Source organism: Melospiza melodia, chromosome 11 (assembly GCF_035770615.1).
Source record: "Melospiza melodia melodia isolate bMelMel2 chromosome 11, bMelMel2.pri, whole genome shotgun sequence".
Classification (NCBI taxonomy): Eukaryota; Metazoa; Chordata; class Aves; order Passeriformes; family Passerellidae; genus Melospiza; species Melospiza melodia.
The window spans coordinates 7,835,897-7,853,661 of record NC_086204.1 but is presented as its reverse complement, the minus strand read 5'-3'; the positions used below and the strand labels follow the sequence as shown (position 1 = coordinate 7,853,661).

General features: G+C 46.8%; 1 protein-coding gene across 1 annotated transcript; it reads left to right on the top strand.

Moving 5' to 3' along the window:
• Positions 1-524: 524 nt before the first annotated feature.
• On the top strand, positions 525-16,197 carry RNF2 (ring finger protein 2). Its single transcript, XM_063165454.1, has 7 exons — positions 525-688; positions 8,696-8,784; positions 9,397-9,557; positions 10,775-10,990; positions 11,795-12,067; positions 12,924-13,095; positions 13,763-16,197. The coding sequence occupies exons 2-7, from the start codon at positions 8,698-8,700 to the stop codon at positions 13,862-13,864; spliced, it is 1,011 nt and encodes a 336-aa protein (XP_063021524.1). The 5' UTR covers positions 525-688; positions 8,696-8,697; the 3' UTR covers positions 13,865-16,197.
• Positions 16,198-17,765: the final 1,568 nt, after the last annotated feature.

Here is a 17,765-nt window from a genome sequence, read left to right as displayed (position 1 = left end):
GCTGCGGCCCGGCCCCGCCACCCGCCCGCCCTCCGGCCCCGGGGCTGGCTGAGGGAACCACAGAGGCACCGGGGCTGGAAAACACCGCTGGCACCATCGAGGGCAACCTGTACCCAACGCCACCCTGTCATCCAGGCCGTGGGACAAGTGCCACAGCCAGCCTGTCCTTAAACACCTCCAGGGACAGTGACTCCACCGCCTCTCGGGCAGCCAGCCCTCTCCAATGTCTAATTCCCCTTTCCGGGAAGGAATTCCTCCAGATGTGCGACCTGAGCCTCTCCTGGCGCAGCTCAGCAACCCCTGGCCGGGGAGGGCGGTCCAAGGAGAGGGGCAGTGGTGCGGAGGGAGCCCCGCAGGACGCGGTGCCGCATCCCGGGAACGGGAAACGAAAGGGAAGGGAAAAGGATACGGAGCACTGGCGGCGGGGCCGGAGGTGTGGGCAGGGCGGGGGAAGCAGCGAGGAGCCCCGGCAGCACCCGCCGCGCCCCGGCCGTGAAGGAGGCGGAGGACGGCGCGGGGCGGCCCGGGCGCAGCGGCCCCGTCCGCGCTCCCCCTGCCCAGCCCCGGCCATGAATATGTAACTCCCCTCTATTTCCCGAGCTCCATTGCGGAGCCGCCGCTCGCCATATTGTGCTGCGGGGGCTGCGGCGGCACCGCCGGCCACGGAGTGAGGCGGCACCGGCGGGCGGTGAGCGCGGGGCCGGGGCTCTCTGTCCCCGCGGGACCGGGGCGGGTGCGGAGCCGCGGGTGCCTGGGCGCGGTGTCCGAGCGGGGCTGACCCCGGGCGGGGAGGCGGCGGGGCGGCTGCCGGGCTATTCCGGCGGGGCGGGGGTCGGGGTGTCCGGGAGGAGCCGTGGCCAGCCCATGGCAGCCTGGAGCCCCCGTTGCCCCCAGCCCGGCCGTGCTGCGGGGCCGCGGGGCACCGAGCCGCCCCCCGGGCCAGCGTGGGGCTGCCGAGCCCGGAGCAGCCGGGGTATCCATCTGTACACACATACCTATATGCACGTAGCTATCTCCCTATGCGTGCACGTAGGGATGCATATGAGGTGCATGTGTGCAGCCCGGGAGCTGCAGGCAGAGGCAGAACGCGGCTCCATCGCAGCCGCAGTAGCGCAGCAGCAGCAGCGGCACCGCCGCTACCATCCCCGGCCGGGGACAGCTCACGGACACGGCCCCGCGCCGCTCCCCTGGCTCTGCGCATCGCCCCCCTGAGCGCTGCGATCCTGGGTGTGATTTATAGCTCGGCCTTGCCGGTCTTTTGTCTGTCCCGCAGCCCGTGCCGAGCGGTGCTGGCGGGGCGTGATGCTCACCAACTGGGGCTGGGAGCCACCCGGCTGCTCCCGGGAAAATGTCGCTTCCCACAGGGCAGCAGGTGCAGCAGGACGCTGTGCCGGGAGCCGAGGATGTGTCTCCTCCCTCCACATCGCTCCCGCTGCTACCCGTACGAATTTAGCGCTTGCTTCTTGCCAAGTTTTGCATTCTGCAGGAGCTCTTCTGGATCGCTCGCCTTCCTTGCACCAACCCTGTGGCACCGTGTGTCTATAAAACGAGCACTGAGCAATATTCTTCTCGGGATTTTTGTAAGCTGTTTGTTTTTCAGACCCTCTTCTATGGAAAATAATTGGATTAAGTGCCTAATTCTACAGAAATCCAGAGGACAGCTAGTAGAGAAAGATGTTTTCCAGTACGATAATTCATAATCCAGCCCTGTTTGGAAGTGGTTGTAGCTGTGTGTGATAACTGTGCACTGCACATGGGCTTTTAAGGATTAAAGGGAATTGCTTGTGTTTGAAAAACTGTGACTGGTGTGCAGGTGAAATTATTATTGCTTGGGGAGAATTCTTTCGTCGAGTGTCATTCATTCAGTGACAAAGACTCGATTTGTCATAGGAGTTCCCTGCAGAGGTGCTCTGGTTTGTATTCATCTGTGTTTCCATTAAAAACTTGTGTAATGAGATAATTTGACTTCCTTATACATCATGTCAAGCTCAGAGCTGACATTCAGCTGTCAGCGAAGACAGAGGCGCTGGCTGTGACAGCAGCGGATATGGATAAGCAGCATATTTGGAATTAAAAATATTTGTTGGAAGGATTAGCTTTATTGGAGATGGGAGGAATTTTTGCTGGCCAGCATGAGCTGCAGTGTCAGGTACAAGTTTGTGGCTGGGTGTGACTGTGACAGTGCCTTTCAGCAATGACAGACAAATCAAGAGCATCTTTAAACCATTGCCCCCATGAATTGTCACTCACAGTGTTTAATAATATTGTTGTCGACATTCAAATTTATGATAATAGAGGGACACAGACATTGGAGGTATTTTTTCACTTCTTCAGTGGCTAAAATTATTGGCTTTTGGCTTCAAAGCTTTGAAGCACCAGCCTTGCTGCAGCTGCCAAGAAAAGCACTTTCTGTCACATCTTAGAGGTGAAATAATACGCAGGTGCCCACAAAATAAATTGCATGGGTTTCCCTTGGTCAATGATGCTTTGTGTTTTAGGAGTGATGAGTGGGTGAGTAGGGTGATGATGGGTTGAGTATAAAGACTTGGTTGGGCATCTTGGGTGATTGGAGCAGAATTGTGGCATTTTCGGTGCTCTACTGTCATTGACTAGAAATACAGGCTGCAGGAAAGCCATCAGTCTTGTATGTGAAATAGACATTGGGCTAAGTGAATTTCTTCACCTTTCTTTTAACTCTTTCTCTTGCTTACAAAAAAAAAAAAAAAAAAGTAATGGGGGAGGGAAATGAGCTTTAAAAATGAGACTCTGGTCTGCGACTGCTCAGGTCTATTTTTCTTAGGAGCACTGAATCTCCTCTTACTGAAGCACCAGCTCCAGGAACATGCATGAAAGAAGCATTGGAGTAAAGGAATTCCTTCCACTTTTTCTACCTTAAATACCTTTTACCTATGTTTTTTTCTGAATAGGTCAGCAGTTTAATCATGATGCAGACAGAGAGTAAAGAGATTGGTGAAGAGATGCTGTTGAGCCTCAGCTTACTTCTGCTTGGTGTTCTGTTGATTCAAATGACTGGCTGTCAGAGCTGACCTTAAATTCTTAATTTTCGAAGGAATGAGCAGCATTTGATATTGTGGAGCTGTTTAGACTTGTTGCAGTGGAGAAATATTTTAGGAATTACCCCTGTCTGCTTTCCCCCCACTTGTGGATGCTGGAGCTCTCTTGCAGACAGCGGGGAGTTAGCAGTAGAGCTCTGCTAACTAATTAAAACCTAATCATTCTTTACTCTTCACCTCTTGGGGATAACATTGCACTGTTTTGTGTAAGTATTGGTTTAAACTGTATTAAGTGTTGCTCCTGTAGTACTGTTCACAAAATGGACAGTCTTACTTGTGGGGGAGTCCTTGAAGCAGAAATTGTTCTTTGCTGTTGCCCCGCTTTAGGTGAGAGCTGCCCGCTTGCCAGATTCACTGTTTTGCTTTTATTGTATTTATTGCAGCTATTAAGTCAATCAGACATAAAATTGCTTGAGTCTTTTTGTCTCTCAAGCATTGTGGGGGAGTTTATTTTCTGTTTGTTAATAACCAAGCTGTCTTTTTGTTCTCATCAAGAAAATTCTGTCGCTGTTGGTTGTGGCTTCACTGCCAAGTGAGAGAGCAATCCTTATGGCTCTCTAACATAGCTCTTGGAAGGAACCTGGAATCCTGCACATACCTCTGGCAGAACCACAGTATTTATGAAGATGGAGAAGATTCTGAATTGTAGTGCATGGATGTTCATAGAATTTTTGTTAAAATGTACAGAAAATTTAAAGGTCACAACAGAGGTGCTGAAATAATTAAACTTCACTTCAGTGGTTGAAGTGCTCAGATCTTGCTTTTGGCAGCTGTTACTTCAAGGACACAACAAGAGAGTGGTTAGCCTCAAAAAAATGTGCCAGCAGAGCAGGGCAAGGAAAAATTAAAAACTAAATCTCATTAAAAATATCCTAAGGCAACACATATTGTGAATTGTTTGTACAGTTTAGCTGCTGTGACGGATTCAACTTTTCTGGAGTTTGAAGCTTTACTTCTGTTTGCTCCCAAAAGTTTTCAGTCCTTTATCCCTCCTGTTCTGATCTGATATAGCACTGAAATGAATTTTAGAAAGCAACTTTGGCTTTTCACCTTCTCAGCTGGTGATTAATTCTGAAGTCTAATGTTAATTTAAGAGATAAAGGACTTTATTTTTGAAATTCACCTGGGTAGTCACACACATACTATGCAGTACCATGTTTGATAATATGAAAAACTTGGCGTAAAATTTAACAAGCAGCAGATAAAATCACAATTCTACTCACTCCCCCAGAGTTCTGCTTAATATTGTTGCTTCACACGGCTAAATTATAGCTTGGTATTGGCTGTTTTCCTCTTGATATGAATTCTTGGCTAAGGTCTTTGGCACATTTGAGGTCAAGTGTTTGCCTGATCTATTGACCCACATGAATAGTGAAAAGTTGCTGTTCCTGTAACAGTTTTGGGTTTTGTTTCTACTCCTGGCAGAAGGCATTAATGTTGTAACATATTTTCATACTACTTTGGATGAAAATATAGGTGATGTGAAAGGCTCAGTTCCAGGATTTGAGCTCTAATGATTAAAATAATCTTACTGCCTGAAGCATTAGAACAGTGGGCAATGTTTGCTTTTGTGTGGGTGTGTGTGTGTGTACCAAAACCTGAAAAGTTTTCAAATTAATCCTTTAAGATTAAAAAAAAAAAAAAAAAGTCTAGGCTTTGTAATTTAGGAATAGCTTGGGTTTGACATGTGATGAGTTTGAGCAGGTGAATTCTGGACTCCTTAGAGGCAACTGATGATATAGATAGTTCTCTGGAAATGTCATGGTATTTTTATGTATTCCAGTTTTTCTAGCGGAGGAAATGTCTTAGAGGTTAGGGTACAGAACTGGGAATGAGGAGCTGACACTGAGGACTGAAGGTTATTGACAGGAATGGAGGGATCTGGGAGGTGGTGTGAAGAGGCCAGGTGCATGCAGAGTACAGACCTTGTTAGAATAAACTGAAATTTGAGCCTCAGCTCCACAGGAGGGATGTACCTGGGCTCAGGGTGCTTCAATTCTGCCACACATTCCTGCTGTAAATATACAGAGAACCACCAACCTAAAATCAGTCACATCTTTGTGTCATGTCCAGAAGTACATGGCTGTTCCCAACACTCATAAAACAGCCTGGAGTTTGATCAACAGTTTAATTTGGTACTTTATTTTCCCCTGTTGCCCTTGACATCTAAACCAGGAGGATTATCTCGCTTTGGACGCTTCTGTCAGCATGGGATTCGTGGAGCCCTTCCAGAGGCGTCCAGATGCACGGCAGATGGTTTGTGTGAGGTCACACTCCAGTGTCTCCAGGCCAGGAGCAGCAGCTTGACAGCCAGGTTGGAAGTGCTGCCCAGCTCCATGCATTGATCCATCTCAGGCCAGGGAATTGTGAGTGGCTGTGAGCTGGAAGATTCCATACCTCAAAGGCAAAACACTTTCTTAGGAGAGTAAATAACAGCCGAGAAGTGGTAAAAGACCATGTGCTTCCAAGGTTTCAGAAATGCCAGTATTATTTTTTCCCTCAGTCAGATGTCATCACACAACTTCAGAGGGAATACTAAACATACTAGATTATAATCTAGTACAAGTTGTCCTGGATTACAGCAGGATGTAAAGCTACCTGAACTGCCAGGGAAGTGCAGGGAAGGTTAATTCCTTCACATAGTGTCTTCCAGATTGTGTGGACTTTTTTAAAATCAAGCTCTAAGCCAACAAGTACAACCAGAAAAAACCTTCAGAATGCTTTAATTGAATAATTTGAAATGAATGATTGAGTTGAGCACTCTGTGAAAACGTGCAGTCTGTTCCCAATACTAGTCATAGTGTGAGAGAGAGTAAAACTTAAAGCTCTAAACCTTTTAAATTTCCAAGTAACTGCACTATGAATACCTGTTTTTAAAGGAATTAATCCTGAAGAAAACCCAGAAATGGTTGAAAGTACTGTTGAATTTGGCACACTGAATAGAGGTCTGACTGTCTTACTGTTTTAAGTCCAAATATTTACCTTTTACAACTTGGAACAGAAATCAGTTATTTCAAAGATTTTAATACTCTCTAAAAATATGTGTAATCTTTTTTTAAAGATTTTTTTCCTCATAAGTGTTTTTTTTTCGTGAAAGTATCACAGAAAGTTGAATGGGGGTGGTGTGGTTATGGTCACACCTGAGCTGGGTTTGTGGGTTCTCTCTCCAGCTGCTGGGTACCATTCCAGCCTTTCTCTGATCTCAAGGTGTGCTGACACAACCACACTGCAGATGCTCTCTGGCCTTTGTCTGGGCTGAAACAGGCCCTGCAAAGCATTTTGGAGCATAATCCAGGTTGTGAGGGATCCCTGCTGGCGTCCCCTGCTCCCTGTTTCAAGCAGGACCACCATCAAGGTTAGTGCTGGGCTAGAGCTCAGCAAATGTTACATATTCAGACCTGACACTTTTTCAGCAATAGGACTAAGGAGCTTTTACTCACTGGTGGATCTGAGGGTGGAAACCTGTGAAAAATGACCTGGAAAGGGCAGGAGCAGAGAAATGGTGGTGCTGAGCTCCTCCTTTGGATGCCCACAGATCTGACTGCTCTAAGTGGACAGTTTTACTGGACAGTTTCAAGAGTGGGATATCCAAATGCCCACCCTACTTCAGTCATGACTACATTGGAGTAAATAATTAGGTATATTTCTGTTTAAGAGGTTCTGAAGTGGATGTGGTGTGTAACAAGTGTGGATATTAGTCTGCTGGAGTTTTTTGTGCAAGCACATTTGGAAGAAGGACATCCCAGCATAAATTCCCCAGCCAGTGAGCAGGCAAGAGATCCAAGGGCCTTCCAGACAGGGTGTTTCTTACTTGTATTTTTCCTGTAAATGCCTGTTTTCCAGTGCTTCAGGAACAAGGCTTATATTCTTAAATTTTTAAATCCCAACTGGTTTTCTTCAGATTTGTTGAGGTGTAATACATCGATTTATCAATCCTTTCTGACTTTGATAGTGACAGATGTGTTACCCTGTAATTATGGAGTTTGTGCTCAGGGTTTTTGCTGTGCCTGAAGACTGAGTCAGTCTGAAGGGTTGCAGGGGCCCATATAATATTGATTAAGGTGGTTTTCTTAATGATTGACAAGAATGGCCCTCTGGCCACAGCCTTAATCCAAACAACTACTGCTTGTTGGTGGCTCTGAGAGAGAGAGGTTTGGACTGCCAGAGGGCCAGGGTTAGATGGGATATTGGGAAGAATTTCTGAATTTCTGCCTGTGAGGGTGGGGAGGCCCTGGCACAGATTGCCCAGAGAAGCTGTGGCTGCCCCTGGATCCCTGGGAATGTCCAAGGCCAGGTTGGACAGGGCTTGGAGCAGCCTGGGATAGTGGAAGGTGTCCCTGCCCATGGCAGGGGCTGGACCTGGATGGTGTTAAAGCTTCCTTCAAACCCAAAGTATTCCAGGATTCTGTGATTCTAATTAATAGACATACTAGTGGACGTGGCTATTTTATGTCAGGCTTTTTTTTCCCCCTCCTTCCTCAAAAAGAAGGATAATACCCAGTGAGAAAACTCTGATTTCCGTGCCTGGATGAAAGTAGATCCAATACTCTGCACAGCTTATCTTGCTTTTCCCTTTACAATTAATTAAAGCTTATATAGTAACCTTGTTCTCCAGAGAGTTTGGGACTTTTCATAGAGAACTTAATGAGTTGGAAAAGAGATTATAATGTATGTGGTAGATGCCAATAGAAAATACATTTGGCTGCTGAATTGAAGGGTCTGGAAACCCATATTTAAAGAAGGAATAAAAGCACTTCTATTTCTTCCACCTACAAAAAAGGTTTGCAACTGCAGTCTTGCCACTTACATAGTTACAATTATTTTTTTAAACATACCACTCTCTGGGATAAGTTTTCCTGCTCAAGGCAGGCATTTTTTGGAGTCATGGGAAGCAATGCCTCTTCTCCTCCAACATAATAGCATTTTCTGTTCAGAAACATAATTTCTTCTGTCACTTTGCAGACTTTTTCACATCTGCAATGACTCTGTATGGTAATTTTGCCTCATCTCATACAATAATAGTAAACATCTCATACAATAATAGTAAAATTAAAAAACAGCAGTGCTGTTTTTTTAATTATTATTATTACTATTTAAATTATGCAGTGACTGGGTTTCTCTTGATCTTTGAGTATCCTTCAAACTTCTGCTGGGAAAGCCCACAGGATGTGATTTGAAGAAGGAAAAGCCCTCGTGGTGTGCTCCAGTGAGCACATTTGACTGGTGTGCTGTGTCCTGTCTCATTTTGCCCTGCCACTCGGTGTAGGAAGCAGACCCTGCCTGACCCATGTGCCTGTTTGGAAGTGGATGTTTGAGGAATATTTTCCACATCAGGTGGCACTTGTGGCCCATGTTCTCTGGCCTTCAGTTCTGTGCCACTTTTGTTTAACAACTGAATTGATTTTTGCCAAGTGTTCACGGCTGAGCAGCTCCCCCAGTTCTCCTGGAGTGGTACAAGCAGGGGATTATCCTTGTGTGACACAGCAGAGCCTGGTACGTGGGGGGACTGCTGTTCCCTGGAGCCTCTGCTGGGCTGGACACACACTGCTGTGGCTTGGGAGGGGAGAGGATCCTGAGCCAGACCCACCTGAGTGCTCAGCCCATGTCCCTTCTTTCCCCAGCCATGTCTCAGGCTGTGCAGACCAACGGGACGCAGCCTCTGAGCAAGACCTGGGAGCTCAGTCTGTACGAGCTGCAGAGAACACCCCAGGTAATCCCAGAGCTGTGGCACTGCTGGGCTTGGGAGGCACCTCTGGAGGTCACCCAGGCCCCAGGCAGGGTCACCAGAGCAGGTGACACAGGGGCACATCCAGGGGGTTTGGGATGTCTCCAGAGAGGGGGACTCCACTCCCTGGGCAGCTGTTCTGGGCTTGTTCCTCCTTGTGTTGAGTGGAGCTTGTGTTTTAGTTTATGGCCATTGCTCCTCATCCTTTATGTCCTTACAAACAGCAGAGCTTTACCCACTGGCAGCTCTTAACAGAGTCTGGCACTGTTCTCTGACACCCCTTGGAGATACTTCTATATATTAATGAGATTCCCCTCTCCATCCTCTCTCCTCCAGACTGACCAGGCCCAACTCCCACAGTCTCTCTTCATCAGAGAGATGCTCCAAACCCTTCATCAGCTTCATGGCCTCCCCTGGACCCTCTCCAGCAGCTCCTTATGTTTATTGTGTGTTGCAGGGCTGGCAGCACTGGGGTTTTGTGTGCTTGATGTGTTTGTGTGTCGTGTCTCTCTGCTGTGTTTCCTTGGGTAAAACACACTGTCTCCATGAGGAGGGGACTCAATCCCAGGAAAGAACCTTTCCCTTCTTTGCTGCCAGGAAGCCATCACAGATGGCCTGGAGATCGTGGTGTCCCCCAGGAGCCTGCACAGCGAGCTCATGTGTCCCATCTGCCTGGACATGCTCAAGAACACCATGACCACCAAGGAGTGTCTGCATCGCTTCTGCGCCGACTGCATCATCACTGCCCTCAGGAGCGGGTACGTGAGTCTGAGCGCTGCCAAGGGGCACTGCCAGGGCACAGGGGAGGGACACTGCTGGGAGACACTGCCAGGGTGTGGGGGAGGGACACTGCCAATGAACAGGGAGAGGACACTGCCAGGATGCGCTGGGGATGACACTGCCAGGGCATGGGAATGGGACACTGCCAGGGCATGGGGAGGGGACATTGCCAAGGATGGGACACTGCTGGGAAGAGGGATGGAGCACTGCCAGAGGACAAGAAGGGGATGCTGCCAGGAGCAGGATGAACACTGTGGAGGGAAGAAGGCTTACACAGTCCATTGCACTTCAGGTGGAAGTGTCCTTGGCAGGGGTGATGTGGGACAGTCACTGTGCACTGGGAGTTTCTGAATGTGCAGCACACTTTTCAAATCCTGTTTTTCCATGTTCAGCTGTTTCTGGAAGACAGATCAAATTGCTTCCTCATGAAAAATAATTTCATCATTTTGTGTCTTGCAAGGAGTTGAAGGCCTTTTTTGTATTCTTTTTGTCCCTTAGATCCAGTAACAGTGAAACAAAAATACACATTACTGACAAAAATGGGGTTCATTTCCCTTATTCTTTCTTTTCCTAACGATATATTTCAAATTATGTGACCTTCAGCCATTTCAAATTATGTGTCCTGTGAGTGTTGGAAAAAATGGAATCATAGAATCCCAGAATGGTTTGTCTTGGAAGGAACCTTAAAGCCCATCCAGTCCCACTGCTGCCATGGGCAGGGACACCTTCCACCAGCCCAGGGTGCTCCAAGCCCCATCCAACCTGGCTTGGACACTGCCAGAGATCCAGGGGCAGCCACAGCTTCTCTGGGCACCCTGTGCCAGGGCCTGCCCACCCTCACAGGGAAGAATTTCCTCCTAAGACTATGCCTCTGTATAATTTCCATTAGACATCCGTTTTTTCTAGGTAAAAATCCATCCAGAAAAAGAAGAGAAGAAGGGAATTTGGGACTTCAGAGCTCTTCAGTCTAAAGTTTGCTCAAACATACTTTAAAATAGAAAAGCAGCAGGAAGAGATCTGTTTGGGATCTTTGTTCAAATATCTGCAACCACCTGATGTGTCAAGAGACAGAAGCCCCTTTCCAGATTTACTATAAACACTGAGTCTTAGTGAGCACCTTGCCCAAGAATGGAAGCAACAGGGCAGAGTTTTGTTACTGCTGGAGAGTTAAGTGTTGTTTCTTGCCCATGTCCAGGAACAAAGAATGTCCCACATGTCGCAAAAAGCTCGTTTCCAAAAGATCCCTGCGGCCAGACCCCAATTTCGACGCTCTCATCAGTAAGATTTACCCGAGCCGGGATGAGTATGAGGCTCATCAGGAGAGGGTGCTGGCCAGGATCAGCAAGCACAACAACCAGCAAGCCCTGAGTCACAGTATCGAGGAGGGATTAAAGATTCAGGCTATGAACAGGTACATAATCACCTCGTTTGCCTTGAGGCTAAAAATACAAAGCCTGTCCTCGTGCCCTGTGGAGCTTGAGAATCTGTTCCTCCTCTGGTACCTGCCAAAACAGTTTTTAACCTTTGGCAAAAGGATTTTTAACCTTTTATCTACTATCAGAAGTCTCTGTATCACTCCCTGCAACTTCTGTGGCAGCCTAACAGAAACTTCAGCTTAGCTTTACCCAATTATGGCTATCATGTCTTAGATAAGAAACCATAACACCATGAATCCTGTACCAAAATGCTACCCTTACATGCCAATAAATGCACAGAATACCAGGACTTGGGGATTAGTTGAGACTTAATTCACAGGCTGGAATATGTGGTGTTGACACCATGGTGAAATTCCAGATGTGCATTTAAACCTAAGAGAGCCAGCTGGGAGAGAGGCTCCAAACTTTGCATGATAAAGCATGGTGTGATTTAATAATTTCAATCAAATGTGGATGTGATAATTCTAATAATGTGTAATAATTCTGATCCATGCTTGGATGAAAATAAGGGTCTGCAATTGCCTGAAAAACAACAGTGTGAAGTTAAAACAGTCTTAAAACATAGCTAAAAGGTGTTTGAAGGACATGAAAAAATGAATAGTTCTGTCTATGAGTATCTTTCTCTACTAAAGAATTAATATTAGTAAGTTTTTTAACTTTAAATGGCTCTGAAATGTTCAGTGCTTGCACGTGCACATGCCTTACCTGGGGAGGAGGAGTGTTGTGACCTGGCTGGATTCTGGATGGGTCAGGCTGTGTCTGTGCCTGTTTGTGGCCAGGTTGCAGCGGGGCAAGAAGCAGCAGATTGAGAACGGCAGCGGGGCCGAGGACAACGGCGACAGCTCCCACTGCAGCAACGCCTCCACACACAGCAACCAGGAAGCTGGGCCCAGCAACAAGAGGACCAAAACCTCAGATGACTCTGGGCTGGAGCTGGACAACAACAACACCACTGTGGCCATAGATCCCGTGATGGACGGGGCCAGTGAGATCGAGCTGGTGTTCAGGCCTCACCCCACCCTCATGGAGAACGATGACAGTGCGCAGACAAGGTCAGTGGCCCTTTGCCATCTCCTGGTGTTCTGCTGCTGTTTCCTGATGATTTGGTTTTCCATCACTTCTTGGGGCTTCTGAACATCAATTTACTTCAGTTACACCGCATCCTGTTTAACTGTATCACAGGATGAAGTGGCAGGGACCCTAAAGCCCATCCAGTGCCACACCTGCCATGGAAGGGACACCTTCCACTATCCCAGCTTGCTCCAAGCCCCATCCAGCCTGGCCTTGGACACTGCCAGGGATCCAGGGGCAGCCACAGCTTCTCTGGGCACCCTGTGCCAAAGCCAGATGCAAATAAGCACTCTCCCCTTCTTTCTGTTCCAAGTCAGGTAGTGCTCAACTATTATAAAAAATACGATCTTAAGCTGTTGTAAGCTTTTGATCACAAATAAAGATATTTTTAAGGTTTTCTAGCATTGCAGTTCAGTAGTGGGATGATCGTGTTACATCAGCCTCTTTCTACTTACTCTAAGATTCTTTGGGAATAAACAAACCTTGTATAAGTGTCAGCAGTTTCCAGAGCAGCTTTGTGTCAGCAGGATTTGCAGGCTGGCAGCTTTTCCTGACTTTTTTTGTTCATAATCCAGTCCAAGCACAGATTGCAAGTTTTGGCTCACAGCAGAGAGTAGTTTTATGGTGTTTCCTCAGGTCTTTTCTTGGCTTTGTCTGCTGATGAGACATCTCTCTGTGATGTGTGTAAATCTATGCTAATCTTCAGCTGGGAACTGTCTCTAAAGGCCTTTTCATAGCTGACCTTTAATATTTGGGGCATTGCAGATGGCTTTTCCCACAGCTGCTGTTCAGTCGTTACTGACAATCTGTGGAAATTCTTCTTGGCTGTTGTCACAGGTACATCAAGACCTCAGGCAATGCCACAGTTGATCACCTGTCCAAGTACCTGGCAGTGAGGCTGGCCTTGGAGGAGCTGAGGAGCAAAGGAGAGTCCAACCAGATGAACCTGGACACGGCCAGTGAGAAGCAGTACACCATCTACATCGCCACCGCCGCCGGCCAGTTCACCGTAAGCACCGCGCCCGGCCGGGCACAGCCCTGCTGCACCCCTGCTCCAAACACACTGCTGGGCTCAGGGGAAGTTCATGGCACCAGCTTATTTAGCAGCAGATCAGTTGTTTTTTGGCAAAAACTTGGTTGGTAGAAAAGGAGGCATAGAAATTAAATGGGGAAAATGCAGTGATGGCACCAACCATGACGCCATTCTTTTCTTCTCCAATTAAAATTGAAGAGGGAAAAATATTACTTCAATTTAGAATCTTTGTGGTTTTTAGCTTGCAACTTGTTGTCATCTTAGTGCGAAGCTCCCATACCTTCTCAGTGATTTCTCATGCGTAGCTCCTTGCAGTACCGACTCCACTTCTTCCTCACAGCACAGCCAACAAACTCCAACACCCTTCTCACCCAGCTAAGCCACTCTTTTACAGCACTCATCCTTATTGGACACAGCTGTGGCCTGTTAAGGGCAGGGCTGCTCCTAATTTTGGTAATTAGTGCAGCTGCAACTCCTCAGGGGTGAAATTGCCTTCTACACTATCTTTCTTACATTCTTTCCCCCCACAACTTGTGCCACATTACTGGTGACTCCTTCAAGCCAGTAGCTTGATTTAAGTAGCCTGTTTCTCAGCACAACACCAGAATACCTTATTTATTCCTGTTTTGCTGTTCTCTTCTAGGTGCTAAATGGGTCCTTTTCCCTGGAACTGGTCAGTGAGAAGTACTGGAAAGTGAACAAACCCATGGAACTGTACTATGCCCCCACCAAGGAGCACAAATAAGTGCTGGGAAACTGGGATGGAACTAACTCTTTTTATAGCTACAACTTCTTTAATATTAAAATAAGGCACCACCAGTATCTTCATGGACAGCACACGTGGTGCCTTCGGGCACTCAGTATACTCAGTAATATGACTAGACAGTATTCTGGGCTGTATTTAATTTAGTCTTTGGGTCGGGTTTTTTGGTTTTTCCCTAGGAGACTAAATGACCTCCAGTGCATTCCAGTGTTTGAGATGCTTTTTTGTTCCTCATGCATGAAATCTGATCCAGTGTTCCGGTTTGGAATGGCTTCGTTTTGTCCAGGTAAATCTGGATTTCTGCTCCATCAGACACAGTTATAGTAGCCTCTGTGAAGTGTGGAGTGTTGGGTGGCCAAGGAAGTCTGTTCAATAGTAGCATATGCCAAGGAATGTGTTAAGTGTTGGAATTTGGTGACTGTTATCCATCTGAAGAATTGATTGGCAGAGAATGGGTTTGGGATTGTCTTGCAGCTGGAGGTAATCTGATTCCCTAGGAAAGGTTCATTAAGACATTTTCTTGTGAACAGAGGTGAGTTTTGCATCTTGTGAGAGGTATTGCTGCCCATGGCAGGGGCTTGGACTGACATGGTGTTTAAGGTTCCTTCCAAGTCCAACCATCCTAGGATTCTGGGATTCCAAAGAGAGCTGCAGTGAGAAAACTGACACTTTAAAACCTTCCTGTTTACTGGGCTTAATTTAATACTTCAGTGCAAAGTAGTTCATCAGATTGGTTTTGTTTTGTTTTTAATGGCTGTTTCCAAACCCATAACTCTTCCCTATGCAGGACATGCCAGTCTTGATTCCTGCCTGGCCCCTCCTGCAATGTTGCCCTGTCCTCAAAGCTGAACTGAAGGAAATCTGGATGTTTCATAGCCCTGCTCTGTTCGCTAGAGTAGGATCTCTGTTGTGAATGTGCTGTAAAGAACTGTCCAGAAAACTTTTTTGTTAAAGCAAATCCCCCAAATTCCAGCACACAGCCATCAAAATGCTTTGCTTTGGGGAATTGTGCCACCCCAGCAGGGACCTTTCCCAGTGTCAGTGTGAGTAGTGAAGACTTCAATTGTTTGCTGCTCCAAGATTCTACTTTTGTTACTTTGCCATAGCTTTAACAAACATGGCTTAGCACTTTGGAAGACAACTTCAGTACTTGACAAAGTTTACCATTTAGTGTCTTACTTTTAGGCTCAAGTTTCCCAACGTGGCAGTGGGCTGTGCTGTAAGGCCCGGTAGCTGCTGGTCATTTGCATGTACAGCCCCTGTTCCCTGGTTCTGGACCTTGTTGTGGCTCTGAGGGGGCAGCTTGACCTGTTCCGTGTCTTGTCTGAAGGGAAGCTGTTACCACGAGGCTCCCTTTGCTCTGAGACTTGCTGATGAACCCTCCCCTGTTTTCCCCTGAGGCTCAAAGCAAAAGGAGTTGGTGGCAGGTTGGAAGCACCAGGCTTTACTCCACAGTGTGTGGTTTACACTCCTCCTGTGTTTTGTCTGGACTCCCACGGGCTTTGGCATGTGATACAAAAGTATTCTGCTCCTCGGGGATTCTCCTGGGAAGGACTTGCCCTTCCCTGGCTCTGGGCTTTCCTATCACTTGTAAATAGTGTCCCTGCTGGCTGCTGTTCAGATCAGCTTTATCCCGCTGTGGAAACTGCACAGGCTTCTTAGAGTAACTTAATTATTTCCTCTGACTGGAGAGCCTTGGGCTTTTGTGACATGAAATGGAAGAGTTCAGGCCCCAGAGCACAGAGGGGCAGCTATTAGGAACCTGTTTTTGCTGACTTTGTGAAGCATTGCTGTATAGACTGTAGTGCATGTCCACGGAATATAACGGGGGGTGGGGGAGTGGCTGTGCTAAACGCTTTAAAGTTACTGGGGAGAACTTCTAGATTAGTGCCAGCATCGCTCCTGGGGGAGCTGAGGGGAGGGACAGTTCCTTAAGCAAGAGAGGTGTTGTGAAGCTGAGCAGTCTGTCTAGGAGCTGTCACTTTGTCTCCAGTTTTTTTGAAAAGCGTGAGAGAATGTGAAGCTTTTATTTTCATGTTGTAGTGAATTTCCTGAATATTTATGTTCTTTAAATATTATATATATAATGTAGTTGTTTGATTAAACCATTGATTGCACTGTGACTCTTTAGTGCTATAAACTATTTTATTTTCCAAATGCCATTATTCTTCCCCTTTTAAAGCCATGTTCTTTTTTAAGTACATAGAGTGTGTTACGTACGGGTAAGCCTAATATCCAACTAAAGTATCTCCTATCCAACTAAAGTCCCACTGAAATGCTCAAATTGACAATAAAAGCAAAAATGTTATCAACAACCTGTTGGGAATTGCAGTGCTGCTTCCTCTTCTGGTTGATGAAGGACCCCCTTTGGGCAGTTTTTGTTCATGCTGCCAATGCCTGGGGCTGTGCAGGTACAGCTCAGCCCCACCAGTGGTGGCTGTTACAGTCCCCTGAGAGCAGCTCAGCTCCTGAGCCTTGACTGACAAAAAGGGGCACACAGAAGGTGTCAGCTATTCCACTGACCTGGCACATGTGCTGCTGTTCCAACCACATCCTGCAGCCTGAGGAAGGGGATGAAGGATTTTCACAGCACTCTGGTTAAGCCCAGCAACTTTGGGTGTGCATTTAACTATTGGACACCTTTAGTCAAGAGCAGCACAGAGCAACTGTAATGAATCCCTTCAGCTGAGGTGCATTGTTTAGAGAGATCAGGTTTTGTTCCTTTCCTTGTTTTCTCTCTACATTCACCACAACTTTTAACCAGAGGATGCACCTTGAGTTGAGAGGCAATGCTTGAGTATGCCCAGTGTGGGATTTCTTGAGATGTACTGAATATGAACATCTCTGACTGAAGAAATCCTGCTGCTCTCTGGGCCACCATTGGTTACCCAAATTGCCTCTGAACAGCTTCAACTCCCAGAAAGCTTCCTGGCCATGTGGATCTGTGCAAGGAAGAACAAAGTGTCCCAAGCTCCAGACTCAAACCTGCAGTAATGTTCTGCCAGCTGATTATGGCAGGGCTGATCCTACCTGGTCCACAGCAGAGACAACTTCTGGATAGGAAAAGAATTCCCATAGGCCTGAGTTACAAACACCCCTTGAGCTGGACCCTGACAGATTAAAACAGCTTCTGCCTGTCTGGCAGAGGAAAAGAGCCCAGATTGTATAGACAAGTCTTGAGTTTCACTTTTTCTGCCCTTCCAAACATGTGGGAATAGTTGCATTGGCTTGGAAAAGGTATTCAATACCTTTGGCTCCTTAAAAGGCGCTGCAAGAGTAATCAAAAGTATTTCCCACAAGGACCTTCAGTTAAACTTCCTTTTTAGCCTAATTTACTGTAATCAGAACAATCCTTTGCCCCAGGTAACTACTTCAGGACTGATTTTATCCTACTAACACTGAAGTGTGTTACCTGCAAGCAATGTCTGCCAACACTATCCACTTAAAAACCCAAAAGTGCCGCTAGGGAACGTGAAATTCTCTCCTTCCATTTAGCTTTCAATGTGCTCCCAGGTGATCTTTGGAAAAGAACTGTAAGCACTGCATTTTTGAAGGAAACATTGCTGTATCACTGATTCAGGAACCCTTCAGTGGGTTCTTCCTTTTTGAAACTAGAGAATAACTCTCCACCAAAGCAATCTGGAATTGAAGAGAGTAGAAGAGGCAGCAACTTCTGTCTGGCCTGAGAGAGCACAGGATGTTTTGCATCATCAGGAGTGTATTAGTCCTATTACTTCTACTGTAAAGTTTCAGAGATGGATAAGGATAATAACCCCTCAGATTCTGCTCTTAGATAAACCTAACACTGGGGGCCAGAGTGAACACCAAACTTGGGAGAAATGACAACCACTGCTGACAGCTGTTCAAGTGGAATGCACAGAGA